We start from the raw sequence: 25,390 nt of genomic DNA, 5'->3' as shown, positions 1-25,390 counted from the left end.
ACAAGTTCCCTATCCCTGCAGTAGGGATATCAGGAGGGGATTCCTAGTGCATGTGTTAGCTGTGCCCATTCACTGTGGTCCAGATCCAGATCAGGGACTGAATGCCAGTGGTGGTGGTGGTGGTTGGAGGGGAGGAGGCAAAAAGTCGCCAGTGTTAATCACGCCTTTTTATTTAAAAACAACAACAACACGTGTTCAGCAATGAGACAAGAGCTGCATTCACAAGGCAGTTTGTTCTGCACCCCTGATTTTCCTTAGCTGTTGTAATTTATGTGTTATGTTTCAGCTTTCGCATACCATAAAAGCCACTATCAGAAATCTAACAGAATAGAGTGGAAATTTAGTACTCATTTCCAGGCTAATTGTTTCCAGGAAGAAATAAAATCCATTTGCAGTCCTATTAACTCAAAGAATCGTGGGAGAAAAGCAATGAAATTTGGGTTACAGGTGGGTAGCCGTGTTGGTCTGCCATAGTCAAAACAAAATCGAAAATTCTTTCTAGTAGCACCTTAGAGACCAACTGAGTTTGTTCCTGGTATGAGCTTTCGTGTGCATGCACACTTCTTCAGATACACTTCTGTTTCAGTGTATCTGAAGAAGTGTGCATGCACACGAATGAAATTTGGGACACTATTCTGGTGTGTGTGTGTGTGTGTGTGTGTGTGTAAAAAGGCAAAGGACCCCTGGACGGTTAAGTCCAGTCAAAGGCGACTATGGGGTTGTGGCACTCATCTTGCTTTCAGACTGAGGGATCCAGCGTTTGTCCGCAGACAGCTTTCCGGGTCACGTGGCCAGCATGACAAGACTGCTTCTGGGGCAACGGGACACTGTGGTAGAAGCCAGAGCACATGGAAACACCGTTTACCTTCTTACTGCAGCGGTACCTATTTATCTACTTGCACTGGCATGCTTTCAAACTGCTAGGTTGGCAGAAGCTGGGACAGTGCTACGGTAGCTCACTGCATCACGGGGATTCGAACCGCCAACCTTCCGATCGGCAAGCCCAAGAGGCTCAGTGGTTTAGACCACAGCTGAAAGCCCTATGCTTTCAGGTTCCACAGCTTAGGGGCTGCTGCAATACGGATGGAGTTGCACCTTCAACTACCCTGGTTCCAAAAATTCAGGGCTCTATAAGGGTCTCCTTCGGCACTTTAAACTGGGACCAGCCTGCCTTTAAATTCATTTTGCTACAATTCCACATTAATCTGGCCTGTCTCCATGATGGCTGCTTCTTTTTCAAAAATGAAACTTGATGTGGAAATGTTAAAGACTGGAAAAAATGAGAACTTGAGGCAGACTAAAACTGGAAGATTTCACCTGTCCCTAATTGTGGCACCAAACCGCCCCGCGCCCTCATAACACCAAAAATCAATTGATTCATGTGCGGGCTCTGAATTTCCTCTCACTTTCCTCCTGAAATCCATTACTTTTATTCAGCAAAACAACGATAATGCAACTCAAGTCCCAGGAAAGCATTGCTGAGGAATGAGTCACTGCAGCAGCATCCATTAAGGTGCATTACATGGGGCTCGTTGGCAAGTGGAGCTCTCCATGAATTGGAAAAAGGATCCTGGGTGACTGAGCTTTGCTGGGCTGAGAATGGCCTTTTAAAGCCCTTTAAAGAGCACTGGATTTTACACTACCACTCCATCTAGTGGCTTTTCATTATTTCAGAGAAGAGATTTTCCCAGCCTTACCAGGACCCGCTGGGAATTAGAGCCCATAATTTCTGCCTATGCTCTGGCAACCTTCAGGTTAGACTTCAAGGACCTGCATTGATTTTATGCATTCACTCTTAAGTACTGATCTTAATTGAGATTTCTGCACCATTGTGAAAGCTTGGGTTGCCTTGTCTGCTGTTTTATTCTGCCGTGGTTTGTGGACCTTTTGAGTTAGAGTTAGAAAGAAATGTTTGTGTACTATTGTTGTTGTTGTTAATAATACCACACGTTCACATGTCACTGTTGTTACGCCTGGTGTTTATTTTCACTGAGGAAAACAGAGAATTCCTCCTGGAAAGGTTAAACTGCATTCAGAGAAAGTGGCGAGTGGATAAAAGACAGGCATAAATGAATGCAGAGGAGATGGAATCCCATGCAGGTCCCTTTCACGAGATGATCTTCAGCAGCAGGAGCCCAGAAAAGATTGGCAGGAGGAGGCCGGAGGATCGAGATCCCCTATTAGGGTCCGGTGTGCATTCAGCCACCTGGACAGCTTCAGAGGACATGGGACGGAAATTTGTGGTTTCACTTTCTATTGCCGCACAGGTGTACTTTGTAGTGCAGCCCATCATGGTCCGGTCAATGTGGGTTCCATCTGCACATGAGAGACAAGATGGGTTGCTAGGGGAACCATTGCCGCTTGCCTCTGTATCCCAAACCACTCTGCCCAGCCTGCTCAAGAGGAATGGTTCCCTTTTACTCAAAGTCCAGTTGGCCACCGAGGAATGGCACTCGGGCAGGACAATCTTTCCAGAGCTCTTGTGAAAATGAAGCATTGCTTCCAACTAGACCACATTCCCACCATACATTTAAAGCCCTGTGATACCACTTTAAACAGCCCCCCTCCCAAAGAAGTCTGGGAGCTGTAGTTTGTTAAGAGGGCTGAGAGGTGTTAGGAAATCCCTGTTTCCCCCTCCAAGGGGCTACAATCGAATTAGTGGATTGCTAAACCACTCTGGGGACTGTAGTTCTGTGAGGGAAATAGTGGCATCCAAACAACTCTTTAAGAAACTACAGTCCCACTCTACACATGAATCAAAAGATGTGGCACACTTGCACCATTTAAATGGCACATGTGGGGGGAGCCTCAAATATTTTATTGGGACAACCAAAAGGACTTCTGCCCCTAGGATTTGGCTCCTACAGCAGAAGAGAACAGGCAGCAGCAATAATTATGTAATCAACAGTAGCAACCTTAGTGGGCTGCAGTTCATGAAACCTTGTATGGTAATAAACATGCAAGTCTTCAAAGATTCTATAAATTTCTTTGTGGGTTTAACTGCAAAAGACAAACACAGGGGCTACTCTGGAAATTATTTGTTAATGACATGTATCCAGAGCTACATCCTCTGGATGGTTTGCAATAATTTAAAAAACAAACAAAATGTATATAACATGTTTTTTGGGGGGAGGGGTAACGCAACAAGGCAATACGATGTGTTAAAAATAATTGGCATAAAAACAGCACCAGCAGCATAGATGCATTCTAAAACTGCATTAAAAAAAAAACACAGCTAAAAGAATTTGCCCCAAGGACTAAGAGACGCTCAAAGGACTGGGAGAATGAAAAGGTTGTTGGGTCACAACCAAAACATTTAAACACTGATGTCACCCAAGCCTCCTCTCAGATAACAGCTGCCACATCTTGCAGCTGTGGGTGGATAAGGACCTCTGAAAAAGATCTGCAAAGCCCAGGCAGATTTATAAAGGGAGTACATTCGGTGCAGAGGTTAGTGAGCCAGGTTAGGACCTGGGAGAGCTGGGTTAAAGTCCTAACTCAGCTGTGAAAATGTGCTTTGTGACTCAGCCAGTTGCTGTCTCTAGACCTGTCCTCCCTCAGAGGCGTATTGTGATGATGAAATGGGGAGAGGGGAATTGTTTGCCACCTTGAGCTCTTTCAAGGAAAGCTGGGGTATAAGTATGAAAAAGCATACCAGTAAAACCAGTGTGGCTCAACACTGGATGTCTTTCCCCCCTTTGCTATGGTTTATAGCTAAGCAAAATAGTTACTGCTTGTGACTGTAATACTAACAGTAGTAGTAGTAGTAGTAGTAGTAGTAGTAGTAGTAGTAATAGAAGAGGCAATCATTCAAAGCCAGCCGGAGCCATCCAGGCAAGGGGATCATGGTGGCTTTGCTCTTTCTACCCAGCAAAATGCCCCTGGCATGAAAATCATCCCACCTACCAGATAGAGGAGAAGCAGAATGACTGCATAGGAAACCACTTACTGGTATCTACATGTGAGGTTATCTTAAAGCAACTCGTTTCCATTCCAGTGCAATTGGTCATCTCTGTCTTGCATGACTCCTTCCATTCGTGGCAGGCAGGACATGTTACTCCGTTGGATCGAGTCTGTACTGGTATCACTGAAAGAAGAGGGCATGGGCGGGGGAGGGGAGAAGCATTTGTCCGCCATCTCATCAGAGGAGGAGGTATAAACAGACAAAGGTTTTATGCTCACAACCACTTTCAGGGGCGCCAACTTGCCCCCCACATTGAGGAGCCCCGGTGTCACTTGGCAACATATGCACATCATGCATGTGGTGGGGGGTCATTGCCCAGGCACACAACCCGGGGGGTGCAAACCAGATGCCCCCACAGAGATCCCCATTGCACCCTGTTGGTGGCAGGAGCTGGAAAGCATGGAGAGTAAAGATCACCCTCCACGCGCCCTGCTCCTGCCTGGCACACGATCGCTCGCCCATCAACAGAGGGGGATAGGGAGCACAGAGGGCATGTTTGCAGGAGGGAGGCCATTCTGTTTGGAGGAGCCCTCAGTATTGGGGTGGAGGGTTCAGCACCCCTGCCCACAAATATTGAGGGGGTCAAAGTCCCTTCCGCCCCCTAGAGCTGGTGCCCTTGACCACTTTGTACAAGGTGTTCTGCCATGTTTTTAAGTCTTAATCCCATCCTATCTTAAGTGGCACCTGTGCCTTTTGCACAGTCCTGTCTTGTTCCAAAATGTTTTCTAGTGCCGACTAGAAATACTGGCCAGCCAGGGGTTCCAATTTGGCTGGTTCTTTCAAACCATGCCCACCTCTCAATCGGCTGGCATAATTTTCCAGCTGATGGGAGAAAGGGCAGGGCTCAATTCTGCCTTGGCTGCAAGTGCCTGTTCACAGCGGGGAATAGCCACTCAGAGTCAAAGCAACAGGATTTAACACAGAGAAACACAAACACACCAGCCTAGCATGGCCAATGGTCAAGAATGAGGGGACTTGTAGTCATACAATATCAGAAGGACACCAGGCTGGGGAAGGATGATATCATGAACTGGCAGGACCACAGGGAGGAGGAAGAGGATCCCGGCAAGGGGTATAGCCTGGGACAAACCAGGGCAAGCAGGGGATGGGGAAGGAAGCATTCATAGGGTGACAGAGGATGGTGAGGGCATGCACAGGAACCAGAACAGCAGGACCCATCACCAGAGCCTGAGGAGCACCTATCCCCACAAACACAGCAGGCTCCAAGGCATAGGGAGCAGTAGGAGGGGTGCTCTAGCAGGCTGAGTCAGGCAAGGGCCCACAGCCCAACTCCCTAGCTGGCCAGATGGGGCTTGCTAGCTCTGGAGGATATGATTCCTCAGCTGGAGTAGGAACAGGTGAGGGCCACATGTCTTGTCAAGCCCAGATGCTGCAGTCAGTATACAAATTCCAAAAGGGAAGCAGAGCTGAGGTGTTGTGCCTGCTCAACTGCCCATGTCGATGGACCTTGGTTTGGATTCCCCTCGGCACTCTATGCGAGTGTGCTTTGGGTTTGACCCTTCCTGACTGTATGCTGACTGCTGGACTTCAGAGCTACTTGGATGGACCCTGGACTGCATTTCCTGACCTTTGAACTTTGGTTGTGTGGCTTGAGCCTCAGACTTTGGATTTTGGACTTGACATACTGACTTGCTGTCGGGTAGGACAGGGGTTCAGGGCAGCTGGCTTTTAGAACTGCAGGACTCATCCAGGCTTCCTTTTGTGCTGCATTTCTGGGTACTGGCCCAGACACAGAGCTTTAAACTGTGGGGTTGTGCCTAGAATGCTCAGGGTGAAAGGTAAGCATGGAGGAGCCCGATTACGGTTTGCAGATGGCAATATGCAGGTAGTATATTGCATGAAGCTATGGAATAAGGAAGTGGGCTCTGGAGGGTGAATGGAAGGAAATGGTGAAGGAAGGGAAACAGGAAGTGGGAATACCACTGTATACCTACAGACAGGTACAACTTTATCACAGTCGTCAGTGCAGCAGACCCAGCTTTCGCGTACTCTTCTTCCAGCCCCCAAAGTGAAGTAAAGCGGAGGCATGGCGCACTGAAACATGGTTGAACACCTTTTCTCTATTTTTGTCACTGATGGTCCATCTAAGCAGGAGGGCAGGGAAAGGAGAGACAAAGAGGTTTACTTAGTCACCAGGAAAAAGGTTCACCATTGTCTGCATATGACAGCTGTGCTCAGAGATCTGCGCCGGTTGCTGATTTGCTACCAGGCCAAGTTCAAGGTGTTACTATTAGTCTACAAAGGCCTTAGCAACTTGAGACCAGTTTGCCTGCATCAACAGAAGTATAGTGCCCAGATCAAGGGAAGTAATAGTACCGCTCAGTTCTGCCTTGGTCAGAACACACCTGGAATACTGTGTCCAATTCTGGGCACCACAATTCAAGAAGGATGTTGACAAGCTGGAACATGTGCAGAGGAGGGTGACCAAGATGATCAAGGGTCTGGAAACTAAGCCTTATGATGAATGCTTGAAGGAGCTGGGAAAAGAGGAAATTGAGAAGAGATACGATAGCCATCTTCAAATATCTTAAGGGCTGTGCTGTCGCATGGAAGAGGGAGTATGCTTGTTTTCTCCTGCTCTAGATGGGATGGTAGGATTCGAGCCAATGGCCTTGAGTTGCAAGAAAGGAGTTTCCGACTAAACAGCTGGAAAAACTTTCAGACAGTAAGAACTGTTCAGCAGTGGAACAGATTCCCACAAGAGGTGGTGGACTCTCCTTCCTTGGAGATTTTAAAAAAGAGGTTGGGTGGCCATCTGTCATGGATGCTTTAGCTGAAATTCCTGCATTGCAGGGGGTTGGACTAGATGACCCTTTGGATCCCTTCCAACTCTAAGATTCTATGATTGCCTTGCTCCACATGTGCCCACTTGACCCTTTGATCAGCTCTGTTACAAATGCCACATACTGCCAGTTCTGCATTTGTAAGAAACCGATCTTTTAGTTTGGCACCCCCCACCCTTTGGAATTCCCCACTTATTGATATCAGGCAAGCACCTGTACTCACTGTACTCTTTTCCACACCTGCTGAAAAGCTTTTTTTTAAGCAAGCCTACCCAGATATGCACATTGCTGTTGTTGTTGTTGTTGTTGTTATTTAGTTAATTGTTGTTTTAATTCTTTTGAATGTCTTAAACAGTTGTTTTGTCTTTACCGATAATTGTATTGTTTTATTCTTTTAGTTTAAAAGCTTTGCTGTGTATAGGTTTTTTTTAAAACAAATAAACAAATATGGTGTGCTTGTCTTGAAGATGAATATTGCAAAGACCTAGGTGGGAGCAAGGCAGGAGCATGGCTGGTCCAGTCCTATGGAATGTTCTGCCAACAGAAATTCAGCAGGGCACCTTTTGTTTCAAAATCTGCTGGGAACTTTTCTATTCCATCAGGCTTATGCAGGCAATTAAGAATACATAATTCCACAATAGTCATCCGATTATTATTTTTTAACTTTTACATATGGTTTCTATGGTGTGTTTTTATGTACTGTGGTTGTGAACCATATCCCCGTCATGAATTAGCAGCATGCTGTATTCTTATAAATGAATAGATTTGAAAAACAATGAGGAAATGGGGGAGAGTAAAATGCAAGAACTAATCAAACTTGTTAGCCATCTTCAAATATCACACGGAAGATGGGGCAAGCGTGTATCCCGCTGTTCCAGAGGGCAGGACCAAACATTAGGGAAAACTTTCTGATGGTAAGAGCTGTTCGGCAGTGGAATGGACTACCTGGGAAAGTGGTGGATTCACATTCATTTAGGTTTCTTTAAACATAGTTGGATAGCCAATTGTCAGTTATTCTTTAGCTGTGATTCTTGTATTGCAGGGGGTTGGACAAGATGACGGGGGGGGGGGGAGGCTACCTTCCCACTCTACAATTCTATGTTTCCAAGATCCCATGACTCATGGATCCACTTTGGTTCAAATCAAATTGAGGGCATCATATCTTGTTCCTTTGGGTGACTGCAGAAAGTAACATGAAGCAGGGCAAAAACACCACCCCATCCCAGCTGGTGCTGAGCTCCCATGCCCAGTGTGTCATCCATCCATAGGATAGTTATCCATGGGCTTGCCACTGATCTAACTTATGGTCTCTCCCACCCACCTACGGTGCTTTCAGTCAGGATGATGATGCAGGTGTGTTCACGACCTGAACACGTCTTCTTGGCACCTGTACAAGTGGTTCCATTGCTAAAGCAGGTTTCACACTCCAGAGAAGCACCTAGGAGGGGAAGAGGGGGAAATAAAACAAAACGAATTCATGTTTCACCCAGTCATTAGGCATTAATCCTTGCTAAACAGATCATCGTACTTGTCACTGGGTGCAGGAGAAGAGTTGGAGAGCAAGAGTCCAGGAAGGCAGCAATGCCATCTGGTCCACTTGTCAGTCATGTGTGCTCTGTCAATCTATGACTGCTAAAGCAGGCTAGGTCCTGTTAAATGCAGAGCCTCCTCTCATGGAAAGCAGAGCTAGTAATGTAAAGATAGAGTTACAGCTCTTATTTGATGCTCAGTCTGAAGATGCCACCTGAATATACTCTCCAGCCTGAGCCCTGCTTGGAGCTGTCCAAGGGAGCTGTGAAACGTTGCCTCTGTGGTGTTGAGGCCATTGCCCCAAAACAGAGCAGCCTGAGCTCTCCAGTTCCTACTGCTGGACTCCATATGGGTGCTGCTTCTAAGTGAAGCCCAAATCAGAGAGGGGGGGAACCTTTTGGCATCACAGCACAGTGAGGGTCATACAGGAGCAGTCAGGATAATTGTTTGCTTAAAAAAATGTTTTCAAAGGGAAAATTGGAGGGGGGAATAAAAAACCTTTTGCCATCACAGCAGTGGAACCACAATAATGATCAATAAGGGTTTTTTAAGCTATTTTTTATTTTAAAAATACAAATTTGGAGGAGATTTTGGGGTGCAAAAGCCAGGGGGTTCAATAAGGCTGTGTGTTAGCCACCCCATTGCAGCTACTAAAGATGTGGCCAATTTTTAGCTGACTTACTTTCTTTTGGAAGAGGGGTTGGTTGTTAAACTACCCCACAAAATGTAGCTCTGTGAGGGGAATGTGACAAGCCACACTATTTGATCCAATAAGATGGTACTTTTAAAATGTAGTGCAAATGGGCCCTTGGTGTCTTCCTTGCTCTCTTATCCCCCCCCCCCAGTTACCTGCCTAATAAAATATCGTGTTTAACATAATTCCTTTTGCATTATATGCTTTCTCAGTGAATAGTAGAAGTCATAGTATGAAGACCACGTCTGCTGCAGAAGATGTTTCTCTTCTGCTTCATTTGCTTTTAACTGAGAGTCAGAGTCAAAGCCCTGTTCTAAGTTTTTTTGTTTTAGGAACTCTATTCTCCACCCACCACACGCTGGCTGGAACCCAGCCTGAATCCCCCCACACTCCCATCCACACACACAAAGACATTGTCAGGAGATCCCAACTGCCTTGGATGGTGGAGAGAACTGGGAACACCCACCCCGCAAATGCTCATCTCCTCTTCCTTTTTAATCTACCTGCAGCGCCTCCTTACCTGATGTTACCAGTGCCAAAAAAAGGCTCAGTTTCAGAAGAGTCTGCATGATGGTGGTTGTGGTCGGTATAGCAAGTACAGACACTCCTTCTGCAGTGTTTCAACGGGCCTGCAATGGCATCCAGAGGGAAGCTTTTTTCAAAGTGCAATTGCACATAGCTCACTTATAAAATCTTTGTTAATGGTTAGGGCAGATGGGTGGAGGAAATCAATGAGAATTGCTAGGATTCTGATACAAGCATTCAACTTCAGTGAAATTTCTCAGGACTTTTTCTCAACCCCACCCTCATTTATTGTCCAGTAATATTTTCCACCATTTCTTAATTTATTGTGGCTGCCATTTCTCCTTCCTATCCACCAACCATGCCCTGGAATTCTAGGTCTGCAGTATTGCAAAGGAATGATAACAAGACTGCCAACAGCTATTGCTCCTGCTCTCACCCCTAGGAGAAAATGAAAGCTCTGGGAATGCCCATCCTAATAGTGAGCTCCACTCCAAGAAACTGTTGGGATATGGTGGAGAAAGCCACATATAGGTCTGCTCCTGGAACATACAGTCAGCTGCTTGAAAATCCAAGGTGGCCTCTATATTGTAACGCTTCACTCATACTACCACATGCCATCGCTTGAAAGAATCTCAGGCTGCCTTTGATGGTGATAGCCCACAGTTCACAAGAGGTACTTGGTGCTAGCCAAGGAGCCATTCTTACCCTTATTCCAGCAATCAGAAAAACTGGCATCATATGGTACCCTGAGGCACTACCACAGGAATGGGGAAACCAATTGTTCTCTAGATGGTATTGGCCACACTCTCAAGGGAGTACAAAAAGGAACCTTTCCTGTCCGGCAGGCTGGATCCTTTTCCTCCCACTCCTGGCAGGCTAAAATTGACTGATGGCTGAGGCCACCACCTGTCTATAATGTGATGTCTCTATGATGTTATATGATGATGTTTCTTGATTGTCAGGGAGACTTGAAAGTACAGCATTGGGTCCCTATGTGGTGGACATGTAAAAAAAAAAGCTAACTTTTTTGGGGGAAATGATATATAATGAAATGAAGAAAATGTTTAAATGGGCTACTCCTGTGCTCTCTTCGGCAGCACATATACTAAATGGGCTATTCCCCAAAGACAGATACAATAGACATGGATGTTCCTTTTTTTTAAATAAAGAATTTATTGGTTTTTTTCAAAACAAAGAATAATCCTACACCTACACCAACATTAACCCAGACAATTACCCACCCACAGTTATGACAAAACAAATACAAACATACCAAAGATTCTTTTTCTTATTTAAATACACACACACACACACACACACACACACACAAAATTTCTTGTTCCGAATCTTTATGGTTGACTTCCCCTGCCTTCTCTCCTTCGGTTTCAAATCCAAATTCTACTTTAATAACTTCACCTCTCTAAAAATTAAATTCATTTAAAAAATTCAAATCTAAGCAATCTTCCTAAATTCTTATTTTTTAGTTTACAATAATATCTCACTTTTATCTTGGATAGAATCAAATCATATTGTAACTTCATAATAATTGATAACAAAACTTCATTTCTTAACATATTATTCTTATATCAAGTCAAAACAAACCTCTTCTTTCCCTTAAACTGCTGCTAATAACAAAAAAAATCGAAATATCCCTTTTCTTGTTTAAAAAGACTTGACACACCGATTTCAGGGTACCATAACAAACCATTTATATTTTACCCTTAATACCCTTAATACAATTCACCCTATCCCCCCTCTAGCCATTGTCCTTCTCCACCTTACTCCGGAACCGCTCCTCAAATAGTCCTCTTTTCTTATAAGTCCACAGATCCAGCCAAAGTCCACAACAGTCCTTGCATCGAGCATCAGGGTACACAGTTCATCTTCTTCTTCCAGCTTCTCCGGTTCAATGTTGCATTCTTCTTTTGTTTGTAAGCATCTTAACTTTTTGCCCATCACTCCCGAGCTCTCACCTCGAGGGTTGGATATAATAATCTTCACCGTCCCGGGTCTGCCACCCCCAAAGGACGTTTCTTTTTGCCGGAGTCGCCAAGCCATTTCACTCTGTTCTTCAATCATCCCCTTCAGCTCTTTGCCAAGGCTCTCTTCCATTGTATCAATAACCTGAAAGGTCTCCTCTGTGGGAAGCACATTTTTCTTCATGTCCCAGTTCAAGACCATCAGTTTCTGGTTAAGCAGTTCCAGTCTCAAAAAGGTAATCCTTTGTTCATCAGTTAATCCAGAGTTCAAAACAAGCTCAAAAACAAAGCCCAACATGGTAGAAGCGGGCATAGGTGTCAAATTTCAGTTTCTATTTCAGTGTTTTTCCATCTTAATGCCAGTAGTTTTCCACTCCAACTCAGACTTTCGCAGCCATTTTCCCTGAAACCAGGGTGCAAAGACCATAACTTTAAAAAGAGATATTCTCCATTATCTTCCTCCCCAAAGGGAGATCTGCATAGTCTCACTTGTCAAAAGATCAAAACATTGTACCATCATTGTAACAGCAGTCTATCAAGAACCGTTATTTTCTTGCCACCGAAGGGAGGGAGGCAGGCTTCCTTTCCCTGGAGCCTCCCGGATCGTTAAATTCCACAAATTAATCCAGTCAAGTACTCACAGCCACCGGGCTTCTTTTCCTTTTCATCTTTTATAGGGAGAACGACGTCGCTTGTCGCGGGCGGCGGCCGCCGCTTCTCCGCCCGGTTGGGGCATGTCCCCTAATGGCCCAGCTCCGCATTCCCTTCACCCCCACTCCCCCTTTACAGGGGGAACGAGGGAAGGGTACGGAGCCTAGCGGGCCTGCCGGGGAGCCCGAGGCGCGGGACGCCCTTCCCGCGCCTCACCGGAGCCCCACTTAGCGGTAGCGGGGCTCCAACCCCCAGGCTGGACTGGGTCGCCTCGCTGCCGAGGCAACCCACGACCGCCCGTGATGGCGTCCTCGCCAGAAGTCCTAGACATGGATGTTCCAAAGAAGATGACTAAACTATTTATGTATGTAACAGCAGCAGTAGCTATATTATGTGGACAGAAATGGAAAGAAGAGAAGGTTCTAATGAAGGAGTGACTTTTGAAAGTAATAGACTATTCAGAAATGGCAAAGTAGACAGCAAAACTAAGAAATCAAAATGATGAAGTTTTTATAGAAGAATGGAGGGCATTCATGGATTATTATTTTTAATGTTACAGTCAAATGAAATTGCTGGGAGGGTTTGAGATAAAAGCGGAAGAAAAATGGCAAAATAATTGTAATAGAGAATTTGTTGTGATAGATAAAGATATACAGTAATGCAGTAGAAAATTTTTGAGTAAAAACATTGTGTAGGTAGGGATGGGAAGTCCACTTATGAAACAAGGTTATTGGGGAAAAGTTTGGAAATTTTACTAAAATTATATATAGTGCAGCATTGGGCTATTTGGAAGGCCTTTGGCAAACAGCCCCAAGCTGCTCTTTAAGCCTCCGCAAAACCAAAGGTTGAAAGAGGCATACAGGACTGTGTGCAGAAGGGCTTTTGAACAGCCCTTTTGCTACCTTTTGAAAGAGCACCCAGCAGGATTGGAGTCTCTGCTCATCTGCCGAGGAGAGGAGACTTCCATCCTGCTCCATGCAGGACTTTGCTTCACCACTGCACTCTCCAAAAGGAACCCACAGGTGAAGGAGCATCCAGGAGGGGGTGGGTCAAATCCTGCTGCTCTGGCTATGTGCATGCCTATTCCCTGTGGAGAACGGGTGCCGGTAGCCAACACAGAATTGAACCCTGGCATGCCCTACTCATCAACTCTTGTTGCCTGCCCATTGGAATGCCATCAGCTGATTGGCAGGTGGGTTTGGTTCAGGGGAAATTTAAAAAAAAGCCTAGGGAAGCAAAGAGGTGAGGGAAAATCTCCCTTGCTCTTTGGTGGCATGTCATACAGGCCACAGAGTTAGATCAACGCAGCGTGAAGTCTCCCCAACCCACTCAAGAGCCATCTAAATTCACCTCTAGATGGATGCCTTCATCTTGATGGAATGGAACTCCTGGTGTTTGAAACTCATGCCTAGCAAACCGCAGCAACTGTCACAAAGGCTCCTAAGATTCCACATTCCTTAAAGTGAGAGCCCCCTTTTTGTTTTCATGATGAGGGAAAAGGGAACGGCAGGGTACTGAGAAGTCCACTCTGCTGCTGGTCCATCTCAAGCTGGTTCTGCAGGCTTTGGGAACAAAGGCTGGTGCATTGGAGTGAACGGGGCATGGTCCACCAATGTCAGCTTGCTTTCAGCTAGTCCCCACTTGCGCTTGCTTTCTTACAACCAGTCAGAAGGTGACTCCACCATTGGTCCCTGCCTCCCAAGCCATGAGTCCCAATGGGTACCAACCGGCACTGGAGCCAAGCTTGGAGCATCTGTGACCCATCATTTGCAAGCACCACCAGCCCAGTCCCGTACAATATCTCAGCATCTGGCACAAGGACATATCACACCAATGGACACAAAGGAATGTATTGTTTCTCAAAAGCGCCAAAAAATATTAGATATTTCACTCCCCACATGAACCAGCTGCACCCTGGGATTGTCATGAGTCCTTTCTCCATGGGCCACCTCCAAGGGATGGCTGGAGAATGGTAATGAGAGAGCAGGCCTTTTCTGCAAGAACATCCATTTCTGGTGCCACATTTACCACTGTTTTGACACCAGACAAAGATGTTCTTATTTCCCCAGGCATTTGAGCAGGTCAAACTATCAGCTGTTTTTAATCTGACTGCATTTTAAAATACGTTTACATGGTTTTGTGAGGTGGTTATAAATCACTTTCAGACTTTTAACTGCAGGAAGCAATTCATCCCCTCAGTAAACTTGACCTAAAACCAAAGGCACGATGCATTTGTGAAGTGTGTTTTAATTCAGCAGGGGCAGCCTTGAATACATTGAGTTATATTAAATGTTGGAAAGTCATACTGGGAACCAGGCAGAGGGCCTTCTTGGTAGTGGTGCCTGCCCTGTGGAATGCCGCCCCATCAGATGTCAAGGAAATAAGCAACTATTTTACTTTTAAAAGACATCTGAAGGCAGCCCTGTTTAGGGAAGTTTTTAGTGTTTAATGCTGTATTGTGTTACCATACCAATGTATGATGTTTACATTTGTTTAAAATTTAAAATGCTTATTGTGTTTTTAATATTCGATTGGGAGCCGCCCAGAGTGGCTGGGGTATAAATAATAAATTTGTTGTTGTTGTTGTTGTTGTTGTTGTTGTTGTTGTTGTTGTTGTTGTTACTGCACACTATTATTTTCCCGCTTTGGTTGATGTAAGGCAGGGGTGAGGAACTTGGTGGCAGTTCATCATAGGCCAAGCTTGACAGGTGGGTGGGGTCACTCACCTGACATCACAATGGTACCTGGTGATATTTTATGCCCACAAGGGTGTTTTCAGAAGCCCTGTTCAAAATGCTACATTGTACAACAGTGCTTTGAAAGGATCTTCTGAAGATCTGACATTTTGCCTTTCTTTATGAATGACTTTCCTTCTTGAAACCAAGATTGACAGTGCCTGCAGACACACACACCCCCTTTCGGTTGACCCAGGTTTTTGCCTGCCTCACATTTGGCGTGTGGGGCAGGTGGATGTGGCTTGACTGAAATGGCCTCAACAGATGCCTGGTGGGACTGAGTAGGCTTGTGGACCAGAGGTTCCCCACCCTTGAAAGATAGATAGATAGATAGATAGATAGATAGATAGATAGATAGATAGATAGATAGATGTCAGCACTATCTATCTATCACTAATCATGATGGCAATATTGCCATCTACTGACTAAAACATAAAGCTGTTTTCAAACAACTGTGTCTTCTGCACCTAAAGCTATTGCTGAGGCTGATGCATCAACAATGGTCTTGTCTGTGCTTAGAATCAACTAGGATCCTCATACCCAGCATTCCTTGAGACTTCTAAGAAATAATAATAATAATAATAATAATAATAATAATAATAATAATATCAGTGCAGTTTTGAAATCAGTGGTTAAAATCAGTGTAGTTTTGAAAGGTTCAGTCCACTACCATGATTCAAAATGGCATCCACCCATATTCAAACATAGACAAAACCTTAATCCTTGACTTTAGCTCATGCAAAATCTGGCTACAATATCTGAACTGGTGTCCAAATGCATAGAGAACAACCAACTTTCCGAAACATATACAGTGGTGCCTCGCAAGACAAAATTAATTCGTTCCACGAGTCGTTTCGTATTGCGAAAAATTCGTCTTGCGAAGCATGGTTTCCCATAGGAATGCATTGAAATTTAATTCCCATAGGAATGCATTGAAATTTTCGTCTTGCGAGTCACCTAAAAAATCACAAAACCCTTTCGTCTAGCGAGTTTTTCGTTGTGCGAGGTACCACTGTAGTACAGGCATAGGGAACCTTCGGCTCTCCAGATGTTTTGGCCTACAACTCCCATGATCCCTAGCTAACAGGACCAGTGGTCAGGGATGATGGGAATTGTAGTCTGAAACATCTGGAGAGCCGAAGGTTCCCTATGCCTGCTGTAGTAGAATAATTCGTTGGTGCTTGAGAAATAATTGCATGCTTTAGTCACCAGATGGCATTAAGCCCCTCACCAACTGGGTCTCTGCTTATTCCTTCGAACCATTGGGAGAAATAAGACTGATTAAATTGCCTGGATAGTTGGTTAGAGTGTGGTGCTGATAGCACCAGGGTTGCAGGTTCGATCCCCGTAAGGGACATCCTCAGGGTCCCTTCCAACTCTGCAATTCTGTAATTCACTACTTTCAGTTGCCAGGGTCAGTGTGAAGAGCTGGAGGAACTCTGCACTAAAAGAAAATGTCTTTCTGCCACAAGAGTCTAATTTTTTCCTAACAAATAAATACAACTACCATGCATTTAACATGTTATTTATTTTAATCCCAGTTTTAATTTTCACTGAGGAAAGCAGAAAAGGCCAAAGTGCATTCAGAGGAAGTGGTTCATGGGTGAAAGAGGAGGCAGAATTCAACGGGAGAGTTGATGCGATCTCATGCAGGCACCTTTTACAACAGGATTCTCCGCAGCAGGAACCCAGAGAAGCTTGCCAGGAGGACAGCAGTGGGTTGAGACGCCTTGGAAGGCTCCATCTTATGAACAACATCATAGCCAACCGTAAACTCAGAGTGTTCGCTATTTTCTGAAGCACACACAAACTTTGTAGTGCAGCTGTTCAAAAGCCTCTCTGTGGGGGTTTCCTCTGGATATGGAAGACAAGATATGGGTTGCCGGGACATTATTGCTTGCGATTGCTCTCCAAATTGCTCCATCTACTCTGTTTGAAATGAACCCTGTGTTTCTCTATCTACTGCTCACCAATAGAGCTCAGCCCATCTATCCAATGGCTATCTATCCTAATGATCCACAACCTTGATCCAGCTCCATTCATTCTGGTTTGTTGTTTTTTTTTGTTTTTTTGTTATTATTTACAACATAAATCCACCACTACTCAAATAAACGAATCACCACCATTAGACATGAGCATAACATAAAAGAAACATAACATAACATAAAACAAACAACAAAATAAAAGACTTCCTTTATCCTGTACATGGCCTCGTTATTTACTTCTTATTAACTATTTCGTTTATGAGTTATTATTACGGTTTTTTCAAATTATGACTTAAAAAGAAAACCACAAAGTCTCCTGCAGACATTAATTGAAACAAGTCCAGGTGTGTATTTTAGGGCACTGTTTTGTGAAGTATTCTTTACATTTCCCCCATTCTTTTTGAAATTCTTGTCTGGGGAGTACCCTAATTGCCTGTGTTAATCTAGCCGATTCCATATAGTTTGGTAATTTATCCTGCCATTCCATTTTTGTTGGAACCAAAATCCAGTATGTGCGGCAGTTGTCTCACCTTGCCTCAAGGAAGAACCTTCATGTAACAACAACAACAACAACAACAACTGCAAAGACCTCTACAACAACTATACTTGCAAAGACCTCTCTTTATTAAAAACCCAAGAGCAGTTTACACAATAAGACATTAAAATAAAAACAAAATAACAGACCAACACGGCTACCTACCTGTAACATTAAAATAAAATAGTATCTTAACAAGTAAACGGCAAAACCAAAATACTACAATGTGGATTTCTGCTCCCTAAATCTGGAGATTCCCCACACAATTGATGTAGCTCTATGATTTAGATTTTCAAAGTGTAGGGAACCCCAGGATTTAGAGAGGAGAAAGTGTGGAACAGCGGTAGTTGGAGAACACCTATCAGGGACTGTTCTGAGGAGGAATGGTGGGAGCCGCGACCCCCTTTTTCTGAACCTTCCCAAGGGCTGGAGGATAGTATTGATTTAGAATAGTGGTTTGCAGAAGGGCATAGTCCAAAGGGGAAAAGCTGGGAAATACTGTGTGAGGAGCAGCTAGAAGAGGAAACACTAGGAGAGGGACAGTGGCAGATTCAGTGTCCTTGGACAGCACTCCTGAAGAGAGAGAGAGAGAGAGAGAGAGAGAGAGAGAGAGAGAGAGAGCTGTTTTGATTTATGAAGTTATCTTTTATTTCTAAGATGCTGAGCCATGGATATTTGGGATGTATCTTTGATGCTCAAGTGATGCTTTTTTGTAGAGTTCTGCCAGTAAAACTTCAAATTATATTTTGATGGGTCTGGACAATGCTTCATATTTCCAAAAGGAGCCCGTTCTTATGCTTCCAGTTGCTCCAAACTGTGCTATATCAATATCTGCAATAAAAATCCACCCACCTACAGATTGCGGAAGAATTGAAGCTGTACTGTGGAGGAAATCACTTACTGGAGGCCCTGCCAAAGCTGTTTGTTTCCACCTTGGTACAATTTGCCATCTCAGTGCTGTAAGTGCCTGAGCAGGAGGAAGTGGATGGGCTCAGCGTTGGATTGGCTCTAGGCTTTAGCGGTGGCACTGAAAACAGAAACAAAGGTTACTCCAGGACAGCTCAAGGACTGGACCAGAAAGCAATACAGAGCGGGGGAGGCGGGGACCTTTTTCAGCCTGAGGGTCTTATGAGCAAACAGCCTGAGCCTCCACCATTTCCTTAAGTCAAGTTGTCACATATCTCCTGCCCCCCACCCCACCCCCAGAGCTACAATTCCCAGAGCGGTTTCACAGTCAACCCCTCTTCCCAGGGAACTCTCTTGAAATGGAAGCACCTTCTGCTTTCAGTCTTCCTGAATGCAGAGCCTTGGATCACACAGTGGCTTAAAATTTCCCCTCCCATTGTCAGGCACCAGGGAATCTGATTCCCCCCCCCCACGGTAGGCTGCCAGGAATAGATAGGTAAGGAAAGCTCTTATCAAGGTCTTTTATTCAATATTCACAGAAAGAGGCTTAGAAATGTAGCCTCTTGGAGTAATGGTGTTGCTCCAAGTAATCTCCACCCCCCCTTCTCTCCTCAATTGTCAACAGCACTACCCACCTTACGGTGCCCGCTTAGGGCCATTTGCTTCCTAGCCTTTTGCTCTCCTACTTTCAATGCTTCCCGGGTTCTGGGAGAAGGTGGGTCTGGAATGCTTTCTAGTGATAACGTGTCAGCCAGCTGCTCCGGCTCTGCTTCCCCCTCCTCCTCTTCCATTATTTCCCAACTTTGCCCCTCGTCTGCCTCTGAGCCGTAACCTTCCTCAAACAACTGTTGTAAATCTATACTGCCATCCTTTTCTCTGGAAGGTTCGGGGGGGAGGCAGTGTCCACCATTCCTCCTCTGTCCAGTCCCTGACACCCATGCCTATTGGGTGACCCTAGGTTGCTGGAGATGGGGACCCTTTGTAACAAATGGCATGGTTTATATGGGCCTAAAGATGGCTGAAGAACACCACAATGGATGCAATGTCTTTGAACTGTCGGAGAACTGATCGTGAACTATGTTGTATAAGCGCTAATGGATTGTGGAAAACATCATGATGTTTTGGCAAAAACGGTGTGTGCTAGGAACAGTATAGAACAGCACATGGTTGCATTCACTGCGGGTTGTGTTCATCATGGGACATGAACGTGCCGAACCCGGAAGTACCGGAACGGGTTACTTCTGGGTTTGGCGCTTCACGCATGCACAAAAGCACTGAATCGTGCCACGCACATGCGCAGATTTGGTGCTTCAGGTTGCGCTCTTTTCATGTTGCGAACAGGCCTCCGGAACGGATCCCGTTCGCAACCAGAGGTACCACTGTACGAAGAGGCATGAAGATGGGCTACACAACATTACCTTTGAGGTAAGATAAGAGTTGTGAGATGATGCCAAGGACAAGGATGTGAGATGCCAAAAACAAGGAGTAAGGAGTTGTGTAATGCCAAGAATCAGATGAACAACAAGGTATGTATATATGGCAAAGCCCTCCAGCCTAAGATGTGTGCCAGACATTTGACAGCGCTGTCATCTGCCACCCGTGGCTCTTACTGAACCTGATCAATTCAGTGAAGAGTGGTGAGTATGAAAGATGTATGAATGGATGTATGGTTGAGTGCATATTCCTTGCCTTGACATGTGAGTTAATCAATAAAAATTATTATAGAGACAATCCAATATTGGTTGTCTGGAGTTTACTTGTGCCTTCCTAGAGTGTACTGGGTCTCATCTATGTTAAACACCTAAACGGATTAAAAGAACCTAATTGGGCATTACACCTTCTGCAGAAGTAGCAGTGGGTCTTCAACCTTCCATGACCCCTGCACCACTGGTTACAGGGAGTGAATGCAAGGAAAGGATAAGGAATTTTGGGGAGAGGGACCAGCATGAAATTTATATACGTACATTTAGGAGTGACTTGTCTGCAGGTCTTCCCGGTGCAGCAGACCCAACTGGACCTGTAGGTTCTCCCACCTCCCATATCGAAGTAAGGTGGTGGGGCATTGCACCAAAAAGTGGAAGCACAGCTTCTCTCTACGGTCTGAACCACCTTTCCATCTTAAATGGCCAAATAAAAGGAGAAGAGAGAGGTTTATTTAGCAACTAGCAGCTTCATCTCCAGAGTGACTCTGATTATTAATAGTAATTTTTTTATTTGCAAATTTAACAAAGAAGAGGAAGGGGGAGGGGGAAAAGAATTAAAGACCATAAAAGAAAAAAAGAAAGAAATAATATCATCAGATGAAGGGTGATATATAAATTTAATAATAAAATAAAATAATAGGAACAAACACAAAATATCCATTCTCGTTGCAGGTACATCAACCATCAACACGTGTCTTAAAGTTTAACATCTAAGTTAATATAAGCCCTTCATATGTGCAGATTGATGCAGAATTGAGGCCTATTGGAAATATGTTCAAATGCAGGCAGGGCCATGAGATCCTCAGCCCATTGTGGAGCAAACACAGGGCATTTCTCCTTCCAGGCTTAAATTATAGGTCTCTTAGCAACCATAAAGGCTAACCGTCCATTTTTGTTGTTTAGGAATTATAAAACAAACAAAAAAACAGTGCAATTTGGAAAGGTTCCTTTCTGCACCTTGACTGAAAATGGTTTCCAACTGTACTCAGTATAGACCAAAACCTACTCCTTGATCTTGGGAACCATCATGGAAAAATTGGTATCAATATATTAAGAAGTGTCCGAATGGGTATCATAGAATTACAAGGTTGGAAGGGACCCTAAGGGTCATTTAGTCCAACCAAAAACTTTCCACAATATATAGTAGACTAGCAGAACGGCCATCATTTGTAGGATGCATATTACAAAGACCCAGGGGTGCTCTCCCCCAGCCAACATACAGGCTCTCTGTCACTTATGTGTGAGTCACACAAGGAGTATTCACAAGTTACATTCAGCTTGTGCATCATGATATACCACCAGCTTACCATCGTGATACAGTGATATATCACAATGTCTAAAATAACACCGAAAAAAGGCTGGAAAAGTGGCTAGGCTGTTGAGGGTGGGAGGAGCAACCAGGAGGAAGGGAAGGGGGCTGCCTGCTTGCTCAAATGAAGGAGCTCCTGCTCATTCCCTCCCTCCACAGCCCAGCCTTGGCAGAGGAAGGCCGAGAAGGTGCTCCATCTGCCTGCCTGCATGTTTGCCTTCACCTTAGCAAGCAGGGCAGGCTGCCTTTTCCCCCCTGGTTGGGAGAGCAGGCAATTTGAGCTGGCAATACATCATGGCTCCCCGGCTGCCGGCAGCGCAGAGCAGGCCGGCGAGCAGATGGGAGTGACATGCCCTCCAACATTTCTCCAGTGAAAATAGGGACGTCCCATTCCATAATGATAATTTTACTATTTATACCCTGCGCATCTTATTGGGTTGCTCCAGCCACTATGGGCAGCTTCCAACATATATAAAAGCATATTAAAACATTAAACATTTTTTAATTTCCCTATACAGGATTGCCTTCAGATGGCTCAGGGGCCGAATAATGCCATATCCTCCAACATTTCTCCAATGAAAATAGAGACATCCTAAGGAAAAGTGGGACATTCCAGGATCAAATCAGAAACCGGGACAGCTTCTCTAAATTGGGGGTGTCCCTGGAAAATAGGGACACTTGGAGGGTCTGGAGTGAGATGCACTCTGCTGGCGGTGGCCAGGGAGCTGCGATGTATCACCAGCTCAAAAAGTCTGAAGCCAGTATCATGATCTGAACTTCATAGCGGTTTCAGAAGATGAATTGAAATATCACCCAGGTCTACAGTGGTGCCCCGCTAGACGAATGCCTCGCTAGACGAAAAACTCGCTAGACGAAGGCATTCGTCTAGCGGAAGGCCGCCCCGCTAGACGAAAAAGTCTATGGGGCTGCCTCGCAAGACGAAAAATTTTCGTCTTTTTTTTTCGTTTTGCGGAGCGCGGCTGCCATTGCCGCTCCGCAAGGCGAAAAACCCGCTAGACGAAAATTTTCGCAGAACGAATTATTTTCGTCTAGCGGGGCACCACTGTACTAGCGTACAATCTGTGTACCTGTTGACCTTCCATGACAAAAAGGTGGGTGACATACAGATTACCGGTATATAGATCCAAAATGTGGGGAACATTTTGTTCTCCAGATGTTGTGGAACTATAACTCCCACCCTGCCATTGTTGGAGACCCACAGAGGTGAAATAGATTGCTGGCTTCCTCTTCCCTTTGGCAAGTAACTGTACTGATGATATGGTGACAAGATCGTACTGGCCTATTTATTTTGAATGTTTGTAAGTGATGCCAACAAAGGTTTTGATATTGAAATATATTACAACTCCCACCATCCCTAACCACTGCTCATGCTTGCTTGGGGCTGATGGGAGCTGTAGTTCAGCAGCATCCAGAGGACCACGGGTCCTCCCCACCACCACTTTTTTTGAGCAAAAGGTAAGTGATTCAATCTCAGCCTCCCAAAAGGCATCGTGAAACAGAATGCAATCTACCACCCTGGCCAGAAATAGCCCCATACTGAGCTGAAAAGTCCACTGTGCCATCTATACAGGCAGCAGCTGCCAGTGGTCTTGCCTAAACCCACCCACTGCCCTGATCTGGCTTGCAACCTCTCCTACCCACCTACGGTGCTTTCCGTCAGTGTGATGAGGCAAGTTTCTTTGTTCCCAGGACAGCTCCGCACACTGCCAGTGCAATTGGTCCCCTTGGCAGTACAGATTTCGCACTCCAGAGAAGCAGCTGGAGAGGGAAGGACACTTTTTAAAAATGAGATCAAATGAAGATACTTTTGTGCAGGAATAAGACATGGGTCCTGTATACCTGAAGGCCTCGGTCCTGTATACCTGAAGGAGCGTCTCCATCCCCATTGTTCAGCCCGGACACTGAGATCCAGCACCGAGGGCCTTCTGGCGGTTCCCTCATTGCGAGAAGTGAGGTTACAGGGAACCAGACAGAGGGCCTTCTCGGTAGTGGCGCCCACCCTGTGGAACACCCTTCCTTCAGATGTCAAAGAAATAAGCAGCTATACTATTTTTAAAAGACACTTGAAGGCAACCCTGTTTAGGGAAGTTTTTAATATTTAATGCTGTTTTGTTTTAACACTCGATTGGGAGCCACCCAGAGTGGCTGGGGAAACTCAGCTAGATGGGCGGGGTACAAATAAATTATTATTAATTATTATTATTATTATTCTCCGACTTTCGGGGTACCCACGTTTGTGCCCATTGCAGGGTTTGGGGATCAGCCAAAGAGTAGGAATTTACACACAGATTTAAGGAGAGGCAGATGAAGGAAATGAATGATTTCTAACTGTTGTTTCTTAGTGCTTTGAGGGGGTTTTAAGAAGTGAAAACGGGTGATATTATTATTATTATTATTATTATTATTATTATTATTATTATTAATGAGTGGGAGTTAAATGGGGGTTTCCTGCTTCTTTATTTTCATATTATCTTTGGCTGCTTTTTGTCCCTTCATTTCCAACGGAATGGGCTGGAGCGTATTATAAGCTGCAAATCATCAGTATTGTGGACCACAGCCTCCTCTGCGCATCCACACATTTAGCTTCAAAGGTGTTCCCCAGCATTACCTGATCCTTCTTTCTTACTGGCAAATTGTCACAGAATTTATTTATTTTTTAAAAAGGTTTTCTTTTCTTTGAAGTTTCTGGGTGCACATCTTGAGATAACATGGATGTCTCTACTTCTGATAAGCCTTTCCATATCTGAATGGCTTCTGGTTTGTTTTTGGTTTTTTTAAAAATACTTTTAAGCTACTTTGAGGTGATTAAAAAAAACAACAACAACAACAACCCAAAAGCAGGATTTCAGACACGGTATGTTCTCAGTCCTATCTGGAGATGCCAGGAACTGAACCTTTGACCTCTTGCATGCAAAGCAGTTTATTATTTATTATTTATTTTATTTTTAAAATTTGCATACCATCCTATACCCACAGGTCTTTTGCAATGTAAAATCACAATGGGGGTGGGGGGGACAGAAAATACATGTTGTCTGGCTTATACCAATGAGCTACAACCATTTCAGAAAGCTGCATTATCCATACCAATCATGTGACACAAGCTTGGCTCCAAATCTATTCATCCCAGATGGAACAGACTCCCAGGAGGCTCCCAGACCCTCCTTACCTGTCTTTAGAAGTGCAAAGAAGAAGCATTTCAGGACAGCCTGCATGGTGATGGGAAATAAGAGAGCACAAGAACAGAAGCTCTCTCCACGATGCATCAAAATACTTGGTTCAAAGGACCTGCAACGACATACAGAGGAAGTGTCGACACCAGGTGTTAAGCACGCAAAAACACGTAAAAAGCCAGCTGACACCAAACTATCTGGGGGAAATCCAAAATTGCAAAAATGGGGAACCCCTGGCCTTCCAGATGTTGTTGGACTTCAATTCCTACCAGCCCCCGACAGTTGATGTGGCACTTCTGAGAAACAAACTACCTCCCTCCCTTGCATGCACACAAAACCAGGCTTCTTTTCCATAAGTGAAGTGCCAGAGAAATTCATTTGAAAATGGGTGCTAACACTTTCATGATGCAGCATTGTAGAGCCTTCCCACAAGCAAAGCTCAACAAATGCTCAATAAAAATAAGCAGCCAAGGCCGACGGAGCGCCCCGCAGTACAAACAGCACACACAACAAAAACAAAAACAAAAGAGGTATGTTTCTGGGTGCCTCTGCACATGGAGTGACTTTACCTGGCAGTGCACCTCCTTCACCTTCTAGAGAGATCTCACATGGTGGCGTCATCCCATGGGATCTCGCAAGAGGGAAGAAGGGTGAGGCCTTGAAAGGTCTCACTCATGTAGGCTATGGGAGCACTTTGCCTGTAGTGAACTTTCCATCCACCCTCTGCATCAGAGCTTCACTGGGCTATTTGGGTTGCTGGTTGACAGGCCGTCAAAGGAATTTTTTTCTCCCAACCTTGAGGGGTTTTCACCTATTCCTCAGTGACCTAAGGCTTACTTTTGTTAGGCGGTGGCCAGAACTGCAACAAAACATGTATTT

At 44.8% G+C, this 25,390-nt stretch overlaps 1 protein-coding gene across 1 annotated transcript; it reads right to left on the bottom strand.

Annotated features, from left to right (window-relative positions):
* Positions 1-1,958: 1,958 nt before the first annotated feature.
* On the bottom strand, positions 1,959-24,615 carry LOC117052024 (phospholipase A2 inhibitor subunit gamma B-like). Its single transcript, XM_033158751.1, has 7 exons — positions 24,508-24,615; positions 22,983-23,099; positions 20,273-20,425; positions 18,304-18,429; positions 16,547-16,736; positions 3,950-4,137; positions 1,959-2,316 (listed from the first exon to the last, which is right to left on the bottom strand). The coding sequence occupies exons 1-7, from the start codon at positions 24,602-24,604 to the stop codon at positions 2,108-2,110; spliced, it is 1,080 nt and encodes a 359-aa protein (XP_033014642.1). The 5' UTR covers positions 24,605-24,615; the 3' UTR covers positions 1,959-2,107.
* Between the last annotated feature and the right edge of the window lie 775 nt (positions 24,616-25,390).

The sequence above is a fragment of the Lacerta agilis genome, chromosome 8 (assembly GCF_009819535.1).
Source record: "Lacerta agilis isolate rLacAgi1 chromosome 8, rLacAgi1.pri, whole genome shotgun sequence".
NCBI classification, from domain to species: Eukaryota; Metazoa; Chordata; class Lepidosauria; order Squamata; family Lacertidae; genus Lacerta; species Lacerta agilis.
This window is presented reverse-complemented; position numbering and strand designations above follow the sequence as displayed.